The sequence below is a fragment of the Aethalodelphis obliquidens genome, unplaced genomic scaffold (assembly GCF_003676395.1).
Source record: "Aethalodelphis obliquidens isolate GAN/ISIS:26980383/991018 unplaced genomic scaffold, ASM367639v1 scaffold52, whole genome shotgun sequence".
NCBI lineage: Eukaryota > Metazoa > Chordata > Mammalia > Artiodactyla > Delphinidae > Aethalodelphis > Aethalodelphis obliquidens.
This window is the reverse complement of record NW_020837996.1, coordinates 5,074,871-5,095,976: the sequence shown is the minus strand read 5'-3', so window position 1 is coordinate 5,095,976 and position 21,106 is coordinate 5,074,871. Positions and strand designations below refer to the sequence as shown.

Sequence of the window (21,106 nt, the reverse complement as noted above, 5' to 3'; positions counted from 1 at the left end):
TATTATTCTCCCGTTTTACAGATGAGGAAACCGAGTGAGTTAGTGGGTTGCTCAAGGTTAGTAAAAGAGGTGAGGTTTGACTATAACCTCTCATACCAGGCACCTGGATGGACTCATTCTCTCCTCTTTCCTTAACATGTCCCCAGCCCACCCCAATAATTAGTGCCCTGGAGAGGAAGAAACTACTCATGCCCTTTATTCATGGGACACATCGGTTCATGATAAGCTTGGATAAGTGTCCCAGGTGCTGTGTCAAGGACTTTGTAACATTATCCTGTTTAATCCCACAAAACTGTGTGAAGTACATCATATTAGGAATCCCATTTTTGAGGTGAGAAATCAGAAACTTTCTACTAAGCCGTAGTCTCTACCCATTGGCCCTGGCTGTGCCCTTTCCTCTGGTGGTGCTCAGTAAGGTGCCTCTCCTCCTTCGCTGTCCCCACGGGACTGTAGGCAAACTGAAGGAATTTCCGCCTCCACTCTCTGAACGCCTTATCTCCCGCCATGGTATCTCACCTCCTAATAGACTACATAATTTGCCTGTGTGTTTATTTTTAATATCTAGAATTTTAAATATAATAGCATTATAATATAAGCTCCACTAGACTGTGAGCTCCAGGAAGACAGATTTTTGTCCGTTTTGTTCCCTGCCATATCTCTGAGTGCAAGGAATAGTCCTAGACACATAATTCGTGCTCAAGAATAGTTATTAAGGGACTTCCCTGATGGTGCAGTGGTTGAGAATCTGCCTGCCAATGCAGGGGACACGGGTTCGATCCCTGGTCCTCGAAGATCCTACATGCCATGGAACAGCTAAGCCTGTGCGCCACAGCTACTGAGGCTGTGCCCTAGAGCCCACGAGCCACAACTGCTGAGCCTGCATGCCGTAACTACTGAAGCCCGCCTGCCTAGAGCCTGTGCTCCACAACAAGAGAAGCCACTGCAATGAGAAGCCCACGCACTGCAACAAAGAGTAGCTCCCGCTCACCACAACTAGAGAAAGCCCACGCACAGCAACGAAGACCCAATGCAGCCAAAAATAAATAAATAAATTTATATTAAAAAGAATAATAGTTATTAAGTAAATCCATTAACCAATCAGTCAGTTAGTATGCAGAAACCCATAATATATGAAGTGCTTACCTCGTTTTATGAACTCAGGATTCTGAAATTAGGAAAGAAATAGTCAACATTTTTGTTTCACTTCTTTTATCCTGATACCCTCTGATAGAAGGGATTGGGAAAACCTCCAAAAAGTTGACCAGAGTGACTTTCTCTGATAGCCTCCCTCATTTGAGTTACCAAGAATTTCAGGATGTCTCAGACACAGAAGTTTCATGGGTGCTGAGTGAATTCCTCTCCAAGCATTTGTTTTTGTGGTATAGAATTTGTACCTTGTTCTTGGTTGTTTCTTTTATGAATCGTCATGACTACAGTGCTGTTTGTACAGAGAGGTGTTTTCTGATAGGATTCAAGTGTAAGTTCTGCTTATTGAGGGTCCTTTCCTTTTTCTTGGCCCTGAGAATATGTAATCTTTACAAGAAGTCCTGAGCTGGGGGTCAGAGACCCAAATTCAACTTGGTTATTAACAAGCTATAGGATGTTGGACAAACACAGTGTATCTCTGGCCTTAGTTTTCATCATCTGTAAAACAAACATGAGAAAACTATGGAATTTCAGAGCTGAAAGACGCTCTGAAGGTCATTTAATCCAAGAGCTATAAATTCAAATACCTTCAGAGCCCAGGAAGATAACTGTAAATATGTGAACTCGTCCCATTAAGACAACAGGGAGTGGTAGAAGCTGTGGCAAACTCCTTCCAGCTGAATTAGTTTTTTAAAAACTTAGAACTTACATGCTGGCTAAATGACAGACCCAGGCCCAGTTTGGCCTACACATCTCCAATGTGCAACCCCATTCCTAGCCCTTGTCCATTTAAATTATTTTGCATATGAGAAAACTGAAGCTCAAAGTTGGGACTTGAACTGCCAAAGTGATCAGTGGTAGAAGTAGGTTGTAATAATAATGTCTCTCTTACACAGTTCAGAGGTTTCCTAAGAGGATTTATGAAGGTGATAATGTGGGAGATGCCTTTGAGGAATATGAAACACCACTCGATGGCGAGGGATTATCACCGCTTTCCCGAGTGCCTTTAACATTGTTTCCAAAGTACAGTTATTCCTCAGTATCTGAGGGTGTTGGTTCTAGGAGCCCCCTCGGATACCAAAATTGTTTAAGTCCCTTACATAAAAGGGCGTAAGTACAGTGAATACAGTTGGGCCTCCGTATCAGTGGTTGGTTGAATTCAAGGTTGGTTAAATCCAAGGATGTAAAACCCAAGGGTATGGAGCTCTGACTGTATTTTCCAGGATAATTCATTTTCCCCACACAGCAAGCTGGGCAGGGGCTATATACCTGTGCTGCCAGTAAGGAAACTGAGGCTCAGCTTAGGAAAGAGACCAGAGATTTGAGGGCTTGACCGAGTCCTAACAACCAGTGTATGGCAAGTTTGGTAGCAGAGTGTGGTCTGTATGTGGGGGAGAAGCTCGCCTTTGGAATTCGGACACTGGCGCTCTCTCCCCAGCGCTGCCCCATCTACCCTTAGGTGAAGGACTTACCTGCTGTTGGGGGGATTGAATGAGAGCACGTGTGGGACACACCCAGCATGGGCTGGCACAGGGGAGGCAGTCCACAAATGGTGACATCCCTTTACCGTGATCAGTGCTTTTATAACTGTTACCAGCTCCGGACCTCCAGGTCTTCCACCAAATATGTAACCCCCATCGCTTTGCTCTAGAGAGTGACGTACTCATCTACACAAACATCCAGAGGTGAGAATCCAAAGGAGTGTTCGTTCTCATTCTCTGTCCTGTTGTCTGTAACGAGGTTAAAGACGTAGGGATACAAAAATAGCTTCAGAAATGAGGAAGAAAGCCAAGCAAGGACTTTCCATTTTTAACAACTCACCGTAAAGCATGAGTCTCTCAGACATACCAGGCTACTGTTGAAATCCAGGTGTGCTACTGGGCTCAGTCCAAGTGGTTGTGATAGATTTTCCTTTAGAACTCAGTCTGGACCTCAGCTTGGAGAAGCCCCTGCAGGGTAGGTCTGTGTGCTTGACAGAAACTGGACCATGGGTTGCAGCTTGTGGAACATGGGCTGCCGCCTCTACCAGGCCGAGCAGCCTTCCCCCCACAGCTCTGTGTATGTGTGTGTATGTGCGTGCATGTGTGACGGAAAGAGGATGACATTGTGTCACTGTGTCTTGTATCACACAGAGAGAGAGGAGAGAGCCTACTCCCAGGGCCTTCTCACTGCAGAGACAGCCACTTTCAAAAATGTCCAGAAACAAGGAAGGGGGGTGAGGAGGCTAAGATTTCACAGGGATTTAAGGAAATGGTTTAAAAAGACGACCAAGAGCATGGCTGTGGAGGCTGGTTCTCCCCTTCACATATACTCAACAGTTAACAATAACTAGCAGGTGCACTTTTTAAAGAACTCCGCTGTAAGTCAAGTGTCATATTATCTCAACTAATCTTTGCTAAGTCAAGTGTCATATTATCTCAACTAATCTTTGCTATGTCCCCACTGATGAAGCAGGCCCTGTAGCACCACCACTCAACAGATGGTAACACTTAGGGTTGCCTCCATGAAGTTTTCCCGGATTACTTCACCCTTCCCTCCAGCCCCACCCACCCTGCCAGGGAGTCTTCCCTTCTCAGGACAGCTGCTAGTCCCTGTCCTGACACCTACAAGAGTTAATAACAGTAACTACCAGCTACTTTTTTTTTTGCGGTACACGGGCCTCTCACTGTTGTGGCCTCTCCCGTTGCGGAGCACAGGCTCCGGATGCGCAGGCTCAGCGGCCATGGCTCAAGGGCCCAGCCGCTCCGCGGCATGTGGGATCTTCCCGGACCGGGGCATGAACCTGTGTCCCCTGCATCAGCAGGCAGAGTCTCAGCCACTGCGCCACCAGGGAAGCCCTACCGGCTACTTTTTGAAGTAGGTTTTCTTATCCTCATTTTACCAGTAAGTCAACTGAGGCTCAGAACGTTTGGGAAACTTGCCCAAGGTCACACAGGAAAAATGGCTGAGATTTGCACTCATTTTTATTTGCTTAGTTTAGTTTAGGAGTCAGGAAACTATGGCCTATGAGCCAGAGCCCACCTGCGCCTAATTTTGTAACTAGGTTTATTGGAACCACCATGTTCATTGATTTACATATCGCCTGTAGCTGATTTCTTCCTACAATAACAGAGTTGAGTTGTTGCCACACACAACATCTGGCCCTTTCACAGAAAAAGTTTGCAGACTTCTTGCTTAGTGTTCTACTCTCGATCCCATGCTCTTGGGAACCACTGTTATGCCAGTTAGCACCTGATGGCACTGTGTTTATCTTGCTTTTTAAGAGGTGTTGAAGATGTGGTTAGTTTTATCTTCCCAACTAAACCGAATCTACCTTGGAGCAGTGACCCCTCATATAACGAGTCTCAGGACCTACTGTGGGCCAGGCCGGGTGATCACATCGTCAGCTGCTCTAATCCCTTCAGCTAAGTGCTCGCACATAGTAGGTCCACAACCAATACCAGATGGGTTGAATTGGAGCATCTTTCACCAGGTAGTAAGAAGAAGAACCCTCCCTGGAGCACACCCAGCCTCTGAGACCCCAGCGAGCGCCTGACACTTCCTGCCTGCATTTCCCCAGGAAGATCCCTCTTTTGCTAAGCACAGATTCAGCCTGTCTCTCCCCACACAGCCGACAACCCCCAGGGCTCAGTAATTACCACAAGAGCCTGCTACAGCCCCTTGGGGAGCATTGCCTCATTTGAATTCCAACCCCAAATGAAATCAATACCAATCATTTTATCTATTTTTAAAGCGACCTGCTGAGGCCCTTTCTTCTTGATCTCGTTTTCAACAGACCACAATTAGCCCTCTGGAGAACGCCATCGAAACCATGTCCGTGGCCAACGAGAAGATCCTGATGATGATAAACCAGTACCAGAGTGACGAAAGCCTCCCGATAAACCCACTCTCCATGCTCCTGAATGGAATCGTGGACCCTGCTGTCATGGGAGGGTTCGCCAAGTATGAGACGGTGAGGGCTCCCCTCTCCAGGCCCTGGTGGAGACAGAGCAGTGGCAGGAGGGCCCAGAGCAGACACAGCTGCATGCCACTCATCTTACTGTGGCTGTTTGTCCCTCAGAAGGACACTTCAGCTTGTTTAGACCTCATACACATTCCAGAGTTTCTTTAGCCTCATCTCCTTCACCTCTCATCCCATCTCCTTCCCACCCTCAATGCCATGCTCTGTCAGGGGTCATAGAGATCCCTTATCCCACTGGGCACATCAAGATACCTTTGTCAAGAGGAGGCTCTGGGATGTCCACGAGCCAGACCATAAAAGTCAAGCACCACAAATCAAAGTACATGCTACTTGTGTCAAGCCATCTCTTCTATAGATGATGGAAATGACCTCCAGAAATGGGAAGGAATGAAACACGGAATCTGTGAAAATACAGAAGGGATGGGAGATCGACTCTCAAGCGAGAGTTGTAATCTAGATACTCAGGTCGTAAGGACCCTCCGGAAATCCCCACACATTTCAGCCACAGATTTCATTTCTGAGGCTCCTGGTGTCCGTGGCGAAAAGGGAAACGCCATCAGTTATATGAGTCACATTTTCCACTGGGGGAAAATAATTACTCAGTAAGGAGACATAACTTTCCCCAGCTCTGAAAAAGAATGGAAAGTCCTTATTTGGCTCTCACCTGGGCCATACGTTAATGGGACGCTGAGGGAAAAATGGACTCTTCGTTCTCATAAGTCTCATGATGGACTCTTTATTATCTTTTCTATGTCATCCATTGATGTAAAACTAGGAATACGGCACAATAGTATAACTCACGGACAGTAATTCCGGTTAGTCCTTCCAGCTACCCTTGGACACCCCGTAGAGTCATCCATTGGTAATCCTTTGTTCAGCCTTGAGGGGTGATATGTCTGTGTATATACGTGCACACACTGAGAACGGGAGCCGAGAAGGAGCTGGGGCTGCCAAGGTCACACACGATGAGGGAGGTGAGCTGGAAAGCCCACCAGGTGAACTTCCTCACTGAGTTTTCTCTCCTGGGACGGTGCCTTGACTGTGCAGCAGAATCCCCAGCAGGGCTTCTTCACACACAGCTGCCTCCACCCCACCTCCGACCCCAGAGGCTCTGATTCAGTACGTCCGGGTGGGGCCTGAGAATTTGCATCTCTGGCAAGTTCCCAGGTGATGCTGCTGCTGCGGGTCCAGAGACCCCTCTTCAAGAACAATTTCCTGGGGTTTGTGACCCTTTCCCAGTGGATACCGATCTGAGCCCCGGGAGGAGGAAACGTCAGTCCCTACACGTCCCTGACTGTTGCCCATCCACGTAGGAATGGCCTCATTCCTGCCCCTGTCAACTGGAACCCTCTCCCGGTGCCAGAGAGCTGGGTCGTGGGGTCCACGGCAAAGGAATAGGAAACCCCCAACGTCTGTTTGTCCTGCTAGGCCTTCTTCACTGAAGAGTACACCAGGGACCACCCCGAGGACCAGGACAAGCTGAGCTGCCTCAAGGACCTGATTGCGTGGCAGGTAAAGCAGAGACGGACTGGGGGTAGGCCAGCCCTGTGTCCGTCCTTTCCCCTCCCCGGTTCGCCTGCCCTCTGCTAGCCTCTGGCCGGTATGGCCGACCTTCATACTGCTCTCCTGCCCTCTGGCTTTTGGCCTTTCTTCTGACTCTGTCTTCACCTGAGCAGGTGCGTCGTGGAAGCGGGATTTGGGGCCCTGCACCCTTGGGGTGCTGCACTGGCGCCGGGCAGTGATGCTGTGCTGCGTGTTGCTAAGACTGCCCTGTTGGATGTTGAATTCAGGAGGTGGCTTCCCCCAGGGGGACTGAAGTGAAAGCCAGGGTCCCGCGCACCTCCCACCACCTCCCACCACACCCAGCATCCGCCAGTCAGATAATGGAAGACTTCGGCCCCTACCCCACCTCTCCTCCTACTAAGGCTGACCCACTTTGTTGCAGACAGTGCTCAGATGGATATCAGGTTTCGAAAATAATCGAGGCCTCGGTTTGGTTGGTTTTCAGGCAAAGGGTCTGCACTCTGCACGAGCTGCTCAGCCCTCCGGAGCCCAGCCTGGCACCTTGGAAGGACTGTCCTTCCTGCCCGCTTTGTCCTGCTATCTGCTTATCTGCCCTCTCCTTGCATCCTTGTCCCTCTGCCCCTTCCCTCCGCCATCTCCTTCTCTCTGACTCTTGCTGTGCATGTGTCTCTGTCTTTCTCCTCTCCTTGGAAGTTCTTTGCTTCTCCCCGTCCCCTCTCTGACTTTGGCCTGTCTCTGCTGCCCGCCTCACACCTCACTCCTGGCTCTGCTTCCCTTGCGCATCTCTCTCCACTGCCCTCCCTCCTTCTCTGCTTTCTCTCTGGCTCCCTCTCCCGTGTTTTCTCTCCCTCCTGCTCTCCTGCTCTCTGCCACTCCCTAGAGAAGAAACAATCCCCAGACCCCTAGCCCAGAGGCATTCAGAGGACCAGGCTCCTGGTCTAGGCCTGCAGCAGCCCCTCCTCAAGCATCTCCCTGCTCTCCATGGACCACCCAGCACCCAGGACGCAGGGTGGGCTCTGGAGGGTGCGCTGGGGGGAGGCTGGGGAGGCGAGCAGGGCAGCAGGGGGCAGCGTCTGCAGCTGCTGGCCCTCCCTCCTCCCTTCTTGCCAGTTACAGTGCAAAGAAAAGCCAGCTACTGTGGTAGGGAGTTTTTGTTACTCTAGGGGAATTAGGGAGTGAGAAGCATTGGGTGCAGCCTCTTTTCTTAAAATAAGGATTCCTAATTCAGGTCCTTCTCTGCCTCTGCCAAATTATGCAAAGTGAGGCCTTAAAAATAAAATGCCAGGCGCTGCGCAGGTACACTCTCCTGAATGCATTTTGTGAGTCTGGAATTTTCTCTCCCTTCTTACCTTGTGCCACCTGTGAAACCCAGACACCCCCAAGAGCCCCAGCCTTCTGAGGTCATCGTGCCCTTTAATACTCAAATAATGATACTCCCCGCTCCCCATCCCCAGCTCGGGAAGCAGGAAGACTCAGCTTTGGTTGGTTCCCTTCCTCAGCTCTTTCTGGGGTGCCCCAGGGAGGGCTAACATGTCACAGAAATGTGTCTGGGTGCTGGGGGTCATTCTCAATCCATATCACTGTCCTGGGCCTTTCTGCTGCGCATGTCTTATCACCTGGTAGTGGACTCTCTGGGCTGTATTCACCACACCCAAAGCATGGACCAGACTGTGGCCTCAGAGCACAGCCGATAGCAGGCCGTGCCTTCTAAGGAAATTCTTCCAAAGTCTTGCAGTTCATAGAGGGGCACCACAAGCAAAGGAAGGAGACTTTGAAAGCATGTATTTGATGTTACAGCTTCTAAGAGCCTGCAAAGGGGATTGCCCTGGGCCACATTCCTCCCACTCAGAGTCCAGCATCCTGAATAGTCAAAAGACGCTGCCCTGCGCAGGGTGAAGGTGACCTTTTTTACGTTACACACAGCACATTAGCTCTTCCATTTTATTCCATTCATTCTTGCAACTTATATATATTTGAGTCCCAACTGTGTGCCACGCAACAGAAATAAAGCGCTGGATAAAATTGTGGGCCTGCTCCCTCCCTCCCTTCTTGGAGCTTAATTATAGATTGGATCTTGGTTTGCCAAAGCCAGATTCACTTTGGATCTTCTCAGAACACGAGACCCTTAGATTTCAAAGGGAGATGTACTTGCACCGCTAGCAACCCAACAGAAGCTAGAAGTGCAAAGTACATTATGTGTTCAAGATTTCATGGTTTTCAAGAGTGATCGCTTCTTAATTTTTTTCTTCGTAAAGATTTTCTCTCTATTTATTGGCATGGAAAGATGTCTACAGTACATTCTTCTTGTAAACATTTCACAAGATATTACATAGAGAAAACTACACATAACAAAAATACACAGCACACTGAGTTGTCACTGTACACTTACGTGGCCACCACCAGATGAAGAAGCAGAATTCCTCTAGCACCCAGAAGCCTCTCTTGTGCCTTCTTTTAGTCATTGCCAGCCCTCCCCAAGGTCGACCCCCTCCTGCTTTTACAGTAACCATTTACTTGCTTTGTAAAAATACTTTTTAACCACCCAAGCACTCATTGCTAAACACTGTAGTTTACTTTTGCTTGTTTTTGACCTATATATAAATGGAATCACACAGTGTGCATTCTTTTGTGTCTAACTTATTTTGTTTACTGTTATGTTTCAAAATTGATTTATTTTGTTGTACATAGCAATCATTTATTCATTTTCATTGATGTATAATCGTCTATGCAGCTGGACAGTATAACTGTGCCAAAACATATTTATTTAGTTTTCAACTGATGGAGATTTGGGTTGATTTCAGTTTGAGGGTATTACAGGTCGTGCTGTTCTGAACATCTCTGTGTGTGTCTTTTTGCCACACACATGCACAATTTCTGTTGGATGTATACCTAGGTGTGGAATTGCTCGGTTATACTATGTTAGAATATCTGGCTTGAACGGATAACTGCCAAACTTCTATCACTGTAGATTAGTTTTGTCAGTTCTTGAACGTCATAAAAGTGGTATTACACAGTATGTGTTACTGTGTGCCTGGCTTCTTCTTTTCACTGTAACGCCTTTGTGATTCATCCAGGCTGTTACATGCAAGAGAAGTTTTTCTTTTTTTGTTCTAAGTGGTATCCGTTGTGTGACTATACAATATACCAATAATATACCGATGTATTTATCCATTCTCCTGTTGATGGTGGGTTGTTTTCAGGTTTTGGACAGTGTGGACAGAGTTGTAGGAACATTCTCGTTCGTGTTTTTTGATGGGCATAAACTCTCAGCGTCCTCACTCTCTCTCTAGTAGTGGGAGTGCTGGGTCACGCGTTTATCTTTAGCCTTACTGGATACCAAGAGGCAGTTTTCCAAAGTGGCTGAGCCAATTTACACTCCCACCAAGAACTTCTGTGAATCTGGGTTGCTCCACATTCTCGCTGACGCATGATACTGTGAGTCTTTAATTTTAGTCTTTCTGGTGGTTGTGAGGTGGTATCTCAGTTTAATTTTAATTTGCATTTCCTTTGCGAGCAGCGGTGTTCATCGCCTTTTCATGTGTTTATTGGCTAATTGAATAGCCTTTCTTTGAAACGTTTGTTCAAATCTTTTACTTATTAACTGAATTGTCTTTTTATTAATAATTCATAGGAGTTTATATCTATTCTAGATATGAGTCCTTTGTCAAATCTATGTATTGCAAATATCTTCATTCAGTCTGTGGCTTATCTGTTTACTTTCTAATGATGTATTTTTGAAGAACAGAAGTTTGTCATTTTAATGAGGTCCAATTTATCAATTTTTTTAATGATTATTACTTTTGTCTTCACTTTATGAAATCTCTGGCTCTCCCAAGATCATGACGATATTTCCTGTGTTTTATTGGGAAGTTTTATTGTTTTGTCCTATACTCTTAAGTGTATGATCCATTTTGGCTGACATGAAGTAAGGGGTAAATTATTTTTCTATGCAGATTTCTAATTATTCCAGCACCATTTGTTGAAAAGACTATTACTTTTCCCAACTTTGACATAAAGTGATCATATAGATGTCAGTCTATTTCTGGACTTCCTACTCTATTCCATTGGTCTGTTTGTCCAATGCCATATACTGTTCCTAATTACTGTAGCTTTATAGTAACTCGAGATCTGATAGTGACAGTACTGCAATTTTTTTTTCAAATTTGTCTTGGTCCTTCTAGTCCTTTGTATTTCCATATAAATTTTTAAATCAGCCTGCCAATTTTCACACACCCCCAAAACACATTGAGATTTTGGATAGGAATATATTAGGCACGTAGATTAATTTAGGAAGAATTTCTGTTTTAATGATAATTGATTCTTCCAGTACATGAATATGGAATCTCTCTCCCTTTCTTTAGTTCTTTAATTTCACTCAGCAAAGTTTTGTAATTTTCACTGGAAAGATCTTTCACAAATTTTATTAGATTTGTTTTAAGGTATTTGATATTTTTAACTATTAAAAATGGTATTTTTTTTAATTTCTCAATATCATCACAATTTTTTTTTTGGTATGTTTACCTTGTGTCCAGCGACCTTACTAAATTCACTTAATAAGTCAAATTGTTTGTACATTCTTCTGGATGTTCTACAGACAAACATATCATCTGCTAATATAAAAAGTTTTACTTCTTCTGTTCCGGTGTCTCCCACATCAGGGCAAGAGTCAGTACTTCACAGAGTGGGATGCTTTAAAGATGATGTCCCATTCTATGCCTAGTTTGCTGGTTTATCCTGAATGGATTTTTAATTTGTCAAATGCCTTTTATGCATCTATTGAGATACTCATATTGTTTTTCTTCGTTATTATGCTAATTCAGTGAATTATATTAGTTGATTTTGGACTACTAAACCAACCTTGCATGTATGACATAAATCCCACTTGGTCGTAATGTATTATCATTTTTATATATTTCTGGATTCTATTAGAAAATATGCTCTTCAGGATTTTTGTGTCTATGCTCAAAAGAGATACTAACCTATAATTTTCCTTTTTTATAATATCCTTGTTCAATTCTTGTAACAAAGTTACCCTGGTCTCAAAAAGTGGGTTGAAAATTACTCCCTATTTTAAAAATTTTTAAGAGTTTCTATAAAGTTGGCATTTATTTATCCCTTAAATGTTTGCTAGAATTTGTCTGTGAAGCCATATGGGCCAGGAATATTTTAAAGTATGTATTTAATTTAATAGTTTTCAGATTTCCTATTTCTTTCGTCCCCTTTTTGGTAAGTTGTATTTTTCTAGCAATTTGTCCATTTTATCTAAATATTAAATTTATTGACATAAACTTTTTTATAATATCCTCTTATGATCTTTTATAATGCTTGTACTTCCTATAGCGATACTCCTTTTTAAATTCTGATATTGGTTATTGGTACCTTCTATTTTTTTTTATTAGCCCTTTAAGGTGTTTATCAATGTTTTTGTCTTTTCAAAGAACCAACCTTTGGATTTGTCAATCCTCTGTGTTGTCAGTTTGTTTTCTTTTTCATTCGTGTCCACTCTTACTTTTATTATTTCCTTCCTTTTGCTCTCTTTGGGTTTAGTTTGCTGTTCTTCTACTAATATCTTGAGATGGATACTTAGCTAATTGATTTTCTGTCTTTTCTAGTATGTAAAACTAAAGCTATACATTTATCTCCATTAGCAACTTTATATCTCACTAGTTTTTGTATGTAGTATTTCCATTATCATTCCCTTCTCTTTTTATTTATAAATTTATTTATTTATTTTTCGCTGTGCTGGGTCTACATTTCTGCGCGCGAACTTTCTCTAGTTGTGGTGAGCGGGATCTACTCTCTCATTGCGGTGGCTTCTCTTGTTGCGGAACGCGGGCTCTGGGCACTCGAGCTTCAGTAGTTGTGGCTCACAGGCTCTAGAGCGCAGGCTCAGTAGTTGTGGTGTGCTCCGTGGCATGTAGGATCTTCCTGGACCAGGGCTCAAACCCGTGTCCCCTGCATTGGCAGGTGATTTCTTAACCACTGTGCCACCAGGGAAGTCCCATTCCTTTCTTTTTTAAATAAAATCTTTGTCTTGTGTCATGGATAGAAAATTTTTTCTTTTTCTATATATTGCTTATTTAAAAAAATATAAAGTTTTCTTAAGCTCTCTTCATTCTCTGTTTCTTCCACGTTAGTCCATTCATTCTTTTCTTCCTCTCTCCCTTACTCCCTCCCTCCCTTTTTGCTTTTCTTCCTGTCTGTTGTTTCTGATCTCTGTCTTTCACACTGGAGAATTTCCTTCAATGTCTGGTGATCCTTGGCAGTCTGTTCATAGTAAAGAGTGGGGCACTAAAAAAGCTGAATGAATTTCTGTGCATATGAGAGAAGGTATTGTCGCCCGGATGGCATTACATATGGTAACTGAGTGATCCACAGACGTCTGTATAACATGCGCCATTCACTTTCTCCAGGACAGGCCCTTCAAGCTATTGCATATGAAGGTCCCCCTGGCTCCTGCACTGCTGGCAATCTGGGGACTGGAAAGTGAAGGTCTCACTGTCTATTAGTGTGCAGACCAACCCCCTATTTTCCTGTTTGGTTCCTCATCCCTGCCCTCTGTTGATAATATAAGAGCTTAACTGTCTCCCGTCAATGATCTCTTCCCCTCTCACCTTCCCAAGGCTTTTTACATCACTTTTTAAAAACTCCCTATTGGCTGGTTAACTCCACATTTGGAGTTTGTGTATCTTTCTTCAGCAACCACATGAGGTCGTATCACTGGATCTCCTGTGCTGTGAGACCAGGCTGTGCCCACTCCTCCTTTTCTGTTCAACCCTTCCCTTCTCCTATCTCCCAGCCTCTGACAATCATACCTTCCCTTTTGCATTGCCAAGAACTTCTTGGGCAAGGCTTTAAGTTAAAGCAACAGAGAGGCCTCTCCTCTGGTCTCACACTCTGCCCCTCAGTAGATTCTATAAGGTGCAGACTTTCCCTAACACATGGCTTCTAATGGGGGTGGGGGGCATCCAGCCCTCCTGTGGGGCAAGGGTAGCCGGAGGTCTTTCTCCTAGAGGTCTTGTTTTCAGAGCAAACCCCAAGGATTCAGCTTTCCCATTTCTCAGGGTTGGTGACCCCGCTTGAAGGTTTCCAAGACCCTAAAGCCCTCAACAAATTCTCAGCAGGCAGACTTGCTTCCACCAGCTCCATGGGGCCCGGTGGCCAACCTTTGGCTCATCATTTACCACCTTTCTCTCCAGATCCCCTTCCTGGGAGCTGGGATTAAGATCCATGAGAAAAGGGTGTCAGAAAATCTGCGGCCCTTCCACGATCGGATGGAGGAATGTTTCAAGAACCTGAAAGTGAAGGTGGAGAAGGAGTACGGTGTCAGAGAGATGGTACTGGTGGTCCCTGTGGCCGGGAGGGGTGGGGCAGGGAGGAGGATGAGATTGGAGCCAAGGAACCTGCCCTTGAGGAGAAGGACCTGAGAGCCAGCAGTGCCAGGGCCAATCCGGGGAACCTTTCTGGAAACTTGGTCCCTCAAAAGTCACCCCAGATAAACGCCAGTTACAAATTGAGGCCTTAGCACTCAAGGGACCATGCTAATAATAAAAGCAATGTTGGTGAAGCACCTGTTATGTGCCAGTCTAATCTAAGCACGTAGGTCATTTTGTCTTCACAACAAGCCTGGGCGTGACTTTTAACCCCCTGTGTCTCTTCTGGAGGTTCCTAGGTGTAAGTGACTTGCCAGAGGCTACATGACAAGTGAGTGCAGGTCACTGCCCCTGGCTCTGTTGGCCTGCAAAGCCAGCGCTTTGGGCCACTCGTAAGCTCCGTGTCCTCAAGAGGCCATCAGCCTGGTGCTCACGGGACTTCTCCTTTATCCTCTTCCCCAGAAAGTAGCATCATAAAACGGCAAGGCAGTGTGGTCCTTCAGAGGCCTTCTGGCCCAACCCTCTGAGTTTACAGATGGGAAAACTGAGGCCCAGAGACGAGAAGTGAGTTACTGGAAAGCATGGAGGCGAACTCAGGTCTCATCTTCTGGCGCAACAGTTTTTCCATGAGACAGGTCGCCTCTTCCAGCACTCCCTGTGTGACAGCCCAATGCAGTTCTGATGGCAACCACCCAGAGTTAGGTGACATTGCATAGGTTAAGGGCAAAGTCCTCCACAAGACTCCCCTCACTTCAGACACCAGGGTTCCCAGGCCACCTGCACCTCTGACCAACTGGTTACAAATCTGGAGGTTCCCACCACCCCTTCAGGTCTGATAATTTCACAAAAGTCAAGGAGTCGGCCCTCCCTCCAATATCCATGAGTTCCCTACTCGCAGATTCAACCAACGGAGGATCAGAAATACTTGGGGAAAAAAATCGAGCAAGTTCCAAAAAGCAAAACTTGAATTTGCTGTGCCGGCAACTGCTTACCTCCCATTTACGTTATAGTTACAACTATTTACATAGCGTTTACATTGCATTAGGTATTATAAGTAATCTAGAGAGGATTTAAATTCTACTGGAGGACATGTATAGGCTACATGCAAATACTGTGCCATTTTATGTCAGGGACTTGAGCGTCGCTGGATTTTGGTATCCTCGGAGCTCGTAGATACTGAAGGATGACTGTACTTATGATTACAGTTTTATTAGCAAGGAAACAAATCAGGACCAGCCAAATGAAGAGATGCATAGGGTGAGGTCTGGGAGGGTCCCAAACACACAGCTTCGTGTCCTCAGGACATGTCACTATCTCTCCTACTGGCACCTCCATGTGTGATTACCAGCCGGGAAAGCTCACCTGAGCCTAAGTGTCTGGAGTTTTAATTGGGGTTCATAGGCATGATCGAATGAATCGTTGGCCACGTGGTTGACATCCATCTCCAGTCCCCCTTCCTCCCCAGAGGCTGAGCTGATATTATCTGGCCCAGAGTCCCAGCCCTGAAATCACAAGGTTGCTCTTTCTGGCCAGCCCCCATCCTGAGTCTTCCCATCAGTGTAAAGGGGCCACCACGAAAAACAAAAGACACTCCTACCAGTGGGGAAATGGCAAGGATTTAGACATCACCTCCCAGGAACCAGGAATAAAGGCCTGACAAATTCTTTATTAAACAGCTGTGCGTAGCCTCAGCCAGCCAGGAAGTTTTTGCTCTGCCCCACGCAGACCTGGCTGCTAACCACACCCTCCTCCCCGCAGCCCGAATTCGAGGACAGGCGAGTGGGCCGGCCTCGGTCCATGCTGCGCTCCTACAGGCAGATGTCCATCATCTCCATGGCTTCCACGAGCTCTGACTGCAGCACGCCCAGCAAACTCACCTCCGAGAGGTCAGTCCCCACCCCAGGCAGCCCCCCGTACCCCTGCACCAGCCTAGCCCTCAGCAAAGCCTCGCTTCTTGCCCTTCTGTCCTTGGCCGTCCTTCTACATCTCCGTGCCCTTCTGTTTGAAAGTCCTTCCCCACCTGGCACCTCATCAAAACCCTCACAACTACCCTGTGCGGCTTATTGCCGTTGTTAGCGGGTCAGTCGAGGCCCAGAGAGGTGTGGTGGCCCTTCCTGAGGACCCAGCAGGACACCGCACAGCCCACAGGCTCCCCGTCCAGCCACCTCCATCAGCCAGCCTGAGCTCCTCATCTTCTTGCCTCTGCTGGGGCTCCCGTCCCCACCAGCTCCCCATCCCAGAGCTCCTCCTCCTGTACCTGCCTATACCTCTGTCGGGGTTCCCCTCCTCGGCCAAGAAGAGCCTCTCCCCTTCCACTTTCTTGGAGCCATCTGCGTGACCCGGCCCGACTCAGCTAATGCAATAGCAGATCCTGTGATGGAGAACTCTCTCTGGGAGAATGTGCTAAGGGGTCCTTGACCTCATCTCTTGTCTACTCTGCAAGGTTGCTGCAAACACCCCCGTTTACTGAAAAGGAAATCGTGCCTCAGAGAGGTTGAGTGATTTGCCCAAAGTCATTCGGCTAAACAGTGGCATAGATTTGAATCCAGATCCCTATTTTTAACCGGTTTTCTCTTCCTATCACCAGTCTTAGGGCCCGCCACCTTCAATTTTATTTTACCCTGTAGTTTGAGTGTTTGCAAATTAAGCAAGTGGCTCCCCAAACTCTGCCAGGTGAGCTGATCTACCCCCCGACCCCGTGGTGACAACTCAGTCAGCCTGGGTCCCTGCAAGACAGTTCCACTGAAGCTCTTAACTGCAGTTTTTGCTGCTGTCCCTCTTGCCATTCAGCTTCGACCAGGAGTTAGCACCTCCCAAGGCTCCGAAAGTGGAGCAAGAGGAGCCGATCTTCCCAGGGAGCACTCTGCCAGAGGTCAAGCTGCGGCGGTCCAAGAAGAGGAGCAAGAGAAGCAGTGTGGTGTTTGCGGACGAGAAGGCCACGGCAGACCTGAAGCGGGTGAGTGGCCAAGGCTGGATCTCCTCTGACACCCTCGGCAGATCTCCACTGCACGCCCGGCACACTGCCTGGGGCTCCGAGACGTGCGCCGCTCAAGCCTCACCCTCACGGTGAAGTGGGGTTCCCGAGGTGGCATCTCAGGGGCAGGGAGGTGAAGTGCTTGCTGGCGCCCCTGCAGCCTGGATGTGACAGAGTGGGGTATGACCCAGCGTGTCACTCTGTCCTTCCTACCATCTCAGAGGACTCTGAGGCTGGGGAGAGGCTGCCCGGTCCACCACTGAGCAGGAGAGCCACCCTCCCAGGGCTGGGCCAGGTGTTTCCACCTCGGCCCTCTATCCCCACCCCAGGGCCATTCTAACCACTGACGTCTCAGACTCTGCTAAGCTCTTCCAGTGGACCGGGAGCCCAGCTGGGGATGCAGAGATGAACTTCTCACTGCCCTGACTTTAAGAGTTACTGTCTTATAAACGAATAGCTATTTAATATGAGACTTGGTACCAGACAGCCCTGGGTTCAACCCCAGCTTCCCCCTGAAAGAGAGGTTTGTTGAAAGCATTCTGGGAGCCTGGAAGGGGGAGAGGGATTTACTCTCCTAGGAAGGGAGGGCTGCCGGATGAAAGGGCAAAGGCCCAGCTGAGATGCCTTCCAGCGACGAAAGAATCCCCCACAAACTTCCCAGTAGGCCTCAGAGGCTATTCTTGCCGGGGAGGTGGGGGGCAGGCCGGAAACAAGACTGTGTTTCACAGTTCTAGGGGGCGTCATTCACACAATAGTCTAAATGTATGCCCCCCCCGCCCCGCCCCCCCGCCCACAGCAGAGTTGTATAGTATACAACCTGTGCAACCATGCATGGCACGCTGACATAGAGTGACACAAAACAGAATAAATGAACTTGGGGCGGGGCCCATAGAAGCCATGGCAAACTTTTATCTCTGACTTTTCAGGGCCTAGAACTGCCTCATGCTAAGCCTCTGTGGTGTGTGTCTGTGTGTCTGTGTGTCTCTGTATGCACATGTGGGCATGATATATTCATCCAGCTTTCCAGGAAGCACGAGTTCATGAGTGATACCAACCTTTCGGAGCATGTGGCCGTCGCCCCCAGGGCATCCATCCTCTCTCAAATGAGTTTCGCCAGCCAGTCCATGCCCACCATCCCAGGTATGCACCCTGCCACCACCAGCACGGGGGGTATAGAGGTGTCTGGGGGTGGAGGAGGGTGGGAACCATATCTACATAGCAAAGTGAGCTAAGCACCATGAGGGTAAGAGGCTCTGCTCACAGCCCCCCTGTCCTCTGAGCTCTCCCCACATCCACCCACTTCTCTGGCCCTGCCAGGGCTGAAGTGGAGGCCTGCTGTCACTCTGGAGCTCAGGATCCACTGGGAATGTGGTATGTCCCACCAGGTGGTCCTGGGTTCTCAGTTAGCCAGGCCCTCCCAGGGATTGGGAGTCGGCCCCTGGTAAATCTCTCAGCCTGTGTTTCCCTCTGGGGCCTGGAAGGCTGTTTCCGGAACTTACAGAAATCGCTGCCACATCTTACAGTTGCAGAGTGTTTGATGCACAGGTACTTCCATTCCCCCCATCACTCATTCATTGTCGTGAGGAGGTCTGCAGCTTACAGGTGACCTTTGCTAATTCACAGAGGGGGACCTGGGGCTCTGACTGGGGATGTAGCCTGCCCAAGAGCGCTCCATCTGGCACATGGCAAGTCTCTAGTGTCTGCCAGTCTGTGCTTGGTGACAAATGTTCCTCCTTCGTTGTTTCATTTAAGCCTCAGCACAAACCTATGAAGTAGATCATGTGACCAGCCCCATTGTATGGATAAGGAAACTGAGGCACTGAGAATGTCAATCTCCTGACTGTCCCAGCCACTAAGTAGTGGAGGCCCCTGGAACGGTACCCCTAACGACTGCCCAGCCTCCCCAGGCAGGACACCCCCATGTGGCCGTTTCACTCTTGTCCTCGCAGCAGGCCTCACAATGCCCTTGAGGTCTGTGCTCTTACCCCCAGGTACCCAAAGTCAAAACCGAGGGTCAGAGTCGTCTGTGTGACTCTGAGCTGGGGGCCATAATCACCAGATGACACCTTGGTTGGAGATGCTCTCCTTCCGGGACCTCTGGGTTCTCCGTGTTGGAAGACAAGAGTGAGCCCACACGATTTCCCCGACCTGGGCAAAAGGCCCTGTTCCCTGAGGAAGTCAGGGCCCCAGTGGCCAGGGCCTTCCCCCACCATGGACCCGTGTTTCCAGCCCAGAAGCCCTTGGACGAGGCCTCGATCGGGTCACGTTGCAGGCTGCTGTGTGCGGGGCTGGGCAGGCCTCAGCGCAGTGGACAGACAGGCTCGACAGTCCTGGCACGGCAGTACTCGGGCCTCCCGCCTCCTGCCTGGTCGCCTGCCTGTTCTCCCTGGATGCTATCTCTGTCCCCCGCGCGTCTCCCATCTGCCCCCGAAGTCACCCTCTCTCCGCCCACCGCTCACGGCGGCTCTCGGCTCTCCCGCAGCCCTCACGCTCTCGGTGGCCGGCATGCCCGGGACGGAAGAGGCCAACTCATCCCCCCGCCTCAGCCAGACCTTCCTCCCTCTGTCAGAAGGCGACAAGAAGACGCTCAAGCGGAAGAAAGTAAATCAGTTCTTCAAGACGATGGTGAGCTCCCAGATAAGTGCAAGGAAGGGGGGTGGGTGTGGGGAGGAGGAAGGGAAGAGGGGGAGGCGGAGAGAGGAGAAAATGGGGGCGTGCGTATATGCGCGTGTGCACGGTGTGGTCACCCTCAGGAAGGTATGGACAGGGCCCCCTAGGGTGGGGATGGTGGCCAGAAATGCCCAGAGTGCAGTTCTCCTCTTGGTCCCCAGGTGGCTGCCCTGAGCAGGATGGACCCCAGCTGGGCTGCAGGAATGTGCCAGAGGGGTGTGCAGGGCCCCTGGGACCTGAGAAACCATAGCTGTCCTTTGCTGCACCTGGGCAGCTAAAAGTGCTTTTTAATTCTTTTGGAAGAACTTTCCTATTCAACTTATATTACAGAATCCTACTATTTAAAAGTTTTGTTTCCAAGCCCTGACTTCTCAAGTCCCGTCTCCTATTGTTACTTGTCAGTCTCTGCTCAAGATGAAGGTACCACTGACCTTCACCACCTTGATCCTCAGGGTGCAATTAAAGCAGGACTCCGCTGCCGTAATAACTGCAAGTTCACCATGAGCGTGCAGTGAGTCAGGCACCATGCTAAGCCCTTTCCAAACACGGTCCCATTTGACCTTCCACTGTGAGGATTTTATCAGGCTCACAGAGTTAGGTAAGCGACTTGCCCAAGTTCACACGGTCCACGAAACAGCAAAGCCTGTGTTCTAACCACTGCGTGGCACAGCCTTTCTGGTCACATCAGTCAAAGTCATGGCAGCTCAGGCTCACTGGGTTAAGGGAGGGGTCAGCTCAGCAGCCCTTGTGAGTGGGACAGGAAGCCCTGCTTTGGTGCTCATGAGAACCCCATTTTGGGTTGTGTCTCCTTATCCTCTTCTCCCGCGCAGCTGGCTAGCAAACCTGCCGAAGAAGGCAAGCAGACCTCCAACTTAATGTCCACCGACCTGTGAGATGCTGCTGACCAGGGCTGCACCTGGGGAGACAAGGATGGGAGTTTCCAGAAGAGGAGACACACAGCGGGACATTGATGCCTCTAAGAGTGGGGAGACCGTGCATCGGTTGCCTGCACTCAGACAGAGGGAGTGGGCTGATCTAGGCCCCAGAACTGTCAGTGGTGACAGACCCAGTGTCACCAGGGCCCGTGACCCAGGTGCTGGGTGACAATGCCCCACCTGGATTCTTAGCCACACGAGGATCCAGCAAGAATGCCTTCTCCCAGTACGCTCTGCCCAGCATCCTGGGCACACCTTTTCATAGCCCAGTTTCTTAGGTATAAGGAGATATATTTTTGTATCATTTTCTAAGCTTAACAGAAAAGCTTTTTTTTTTCGGTACGCGGGCCTCTCACTGTCGTGGCCTCTCCCGTTGCGGAGCACAGGCTCCGGACGCGCAGGCTCAGCGGCCATGGCTCACGGGCCCAGCCGCTCTGCGGCATGTGGGATCTTCCCGGACCGGGGCACGAACCCGTGTCCCCTGCATCGGCAGGCGGACTCTCAACCACTGCGCCACCAGGGA

General features: G+C 48.6%; 1 protein-coding gene across 2 annotated transcripts in view; it reads left to right on the top strand.

Annotated features, from left to right (window-relative positions):
* The window catches only part of DOCK2 (dedicator of cytokinesis 2), a 407,498-nt gene extending 386,802 nt beyond the window's left edge, over window positions 1-20,696 (top strand). Inside the window, exons 45-52 of one of the 2 annotated variants that reach the window (XM_027084336.1) lie at window positions 4,922-5,098; window positions 6,536-6,619; window positions 13,831-13,968; window positions 15,763-15,890; window positions 16,795-16,960; window positions 17,998-18,118; window positions 19,548-19,603; window positions 20,479-20,696. In XM_027084336.1, coding sequence (XP_026940137.1) covers window positions 4,922-5,098; window positions 6,536-6,619; window positions 13,831-13,968; window positions 15,763-15,890; window positions 16,795-16,960; window positions 17,998-18,118; window positions 19,548-19,603; window positions 20,479-20,541 — 933 coding nt within the window. In that variant the 3' untranslated portion in view covers window positions 20,542-20,696. Of the gene's footprint in view, window positions 1-4,921; window positions 5,099-6,535; window positions 6,620-13,830; window positions 13,969-15,762; window positions 15,891-16,794; window positions 16,961-17,997; window positions 18,119-19,460; window positions 19,604-20,478 lie in introns of both variants that reach the window. The other variant, XM_027084335.1, reaches the window with a different exon arrangement.
* The last annotated feature ends 410 nt before the right edge of the window (window positions 20,697-21,106 follow it).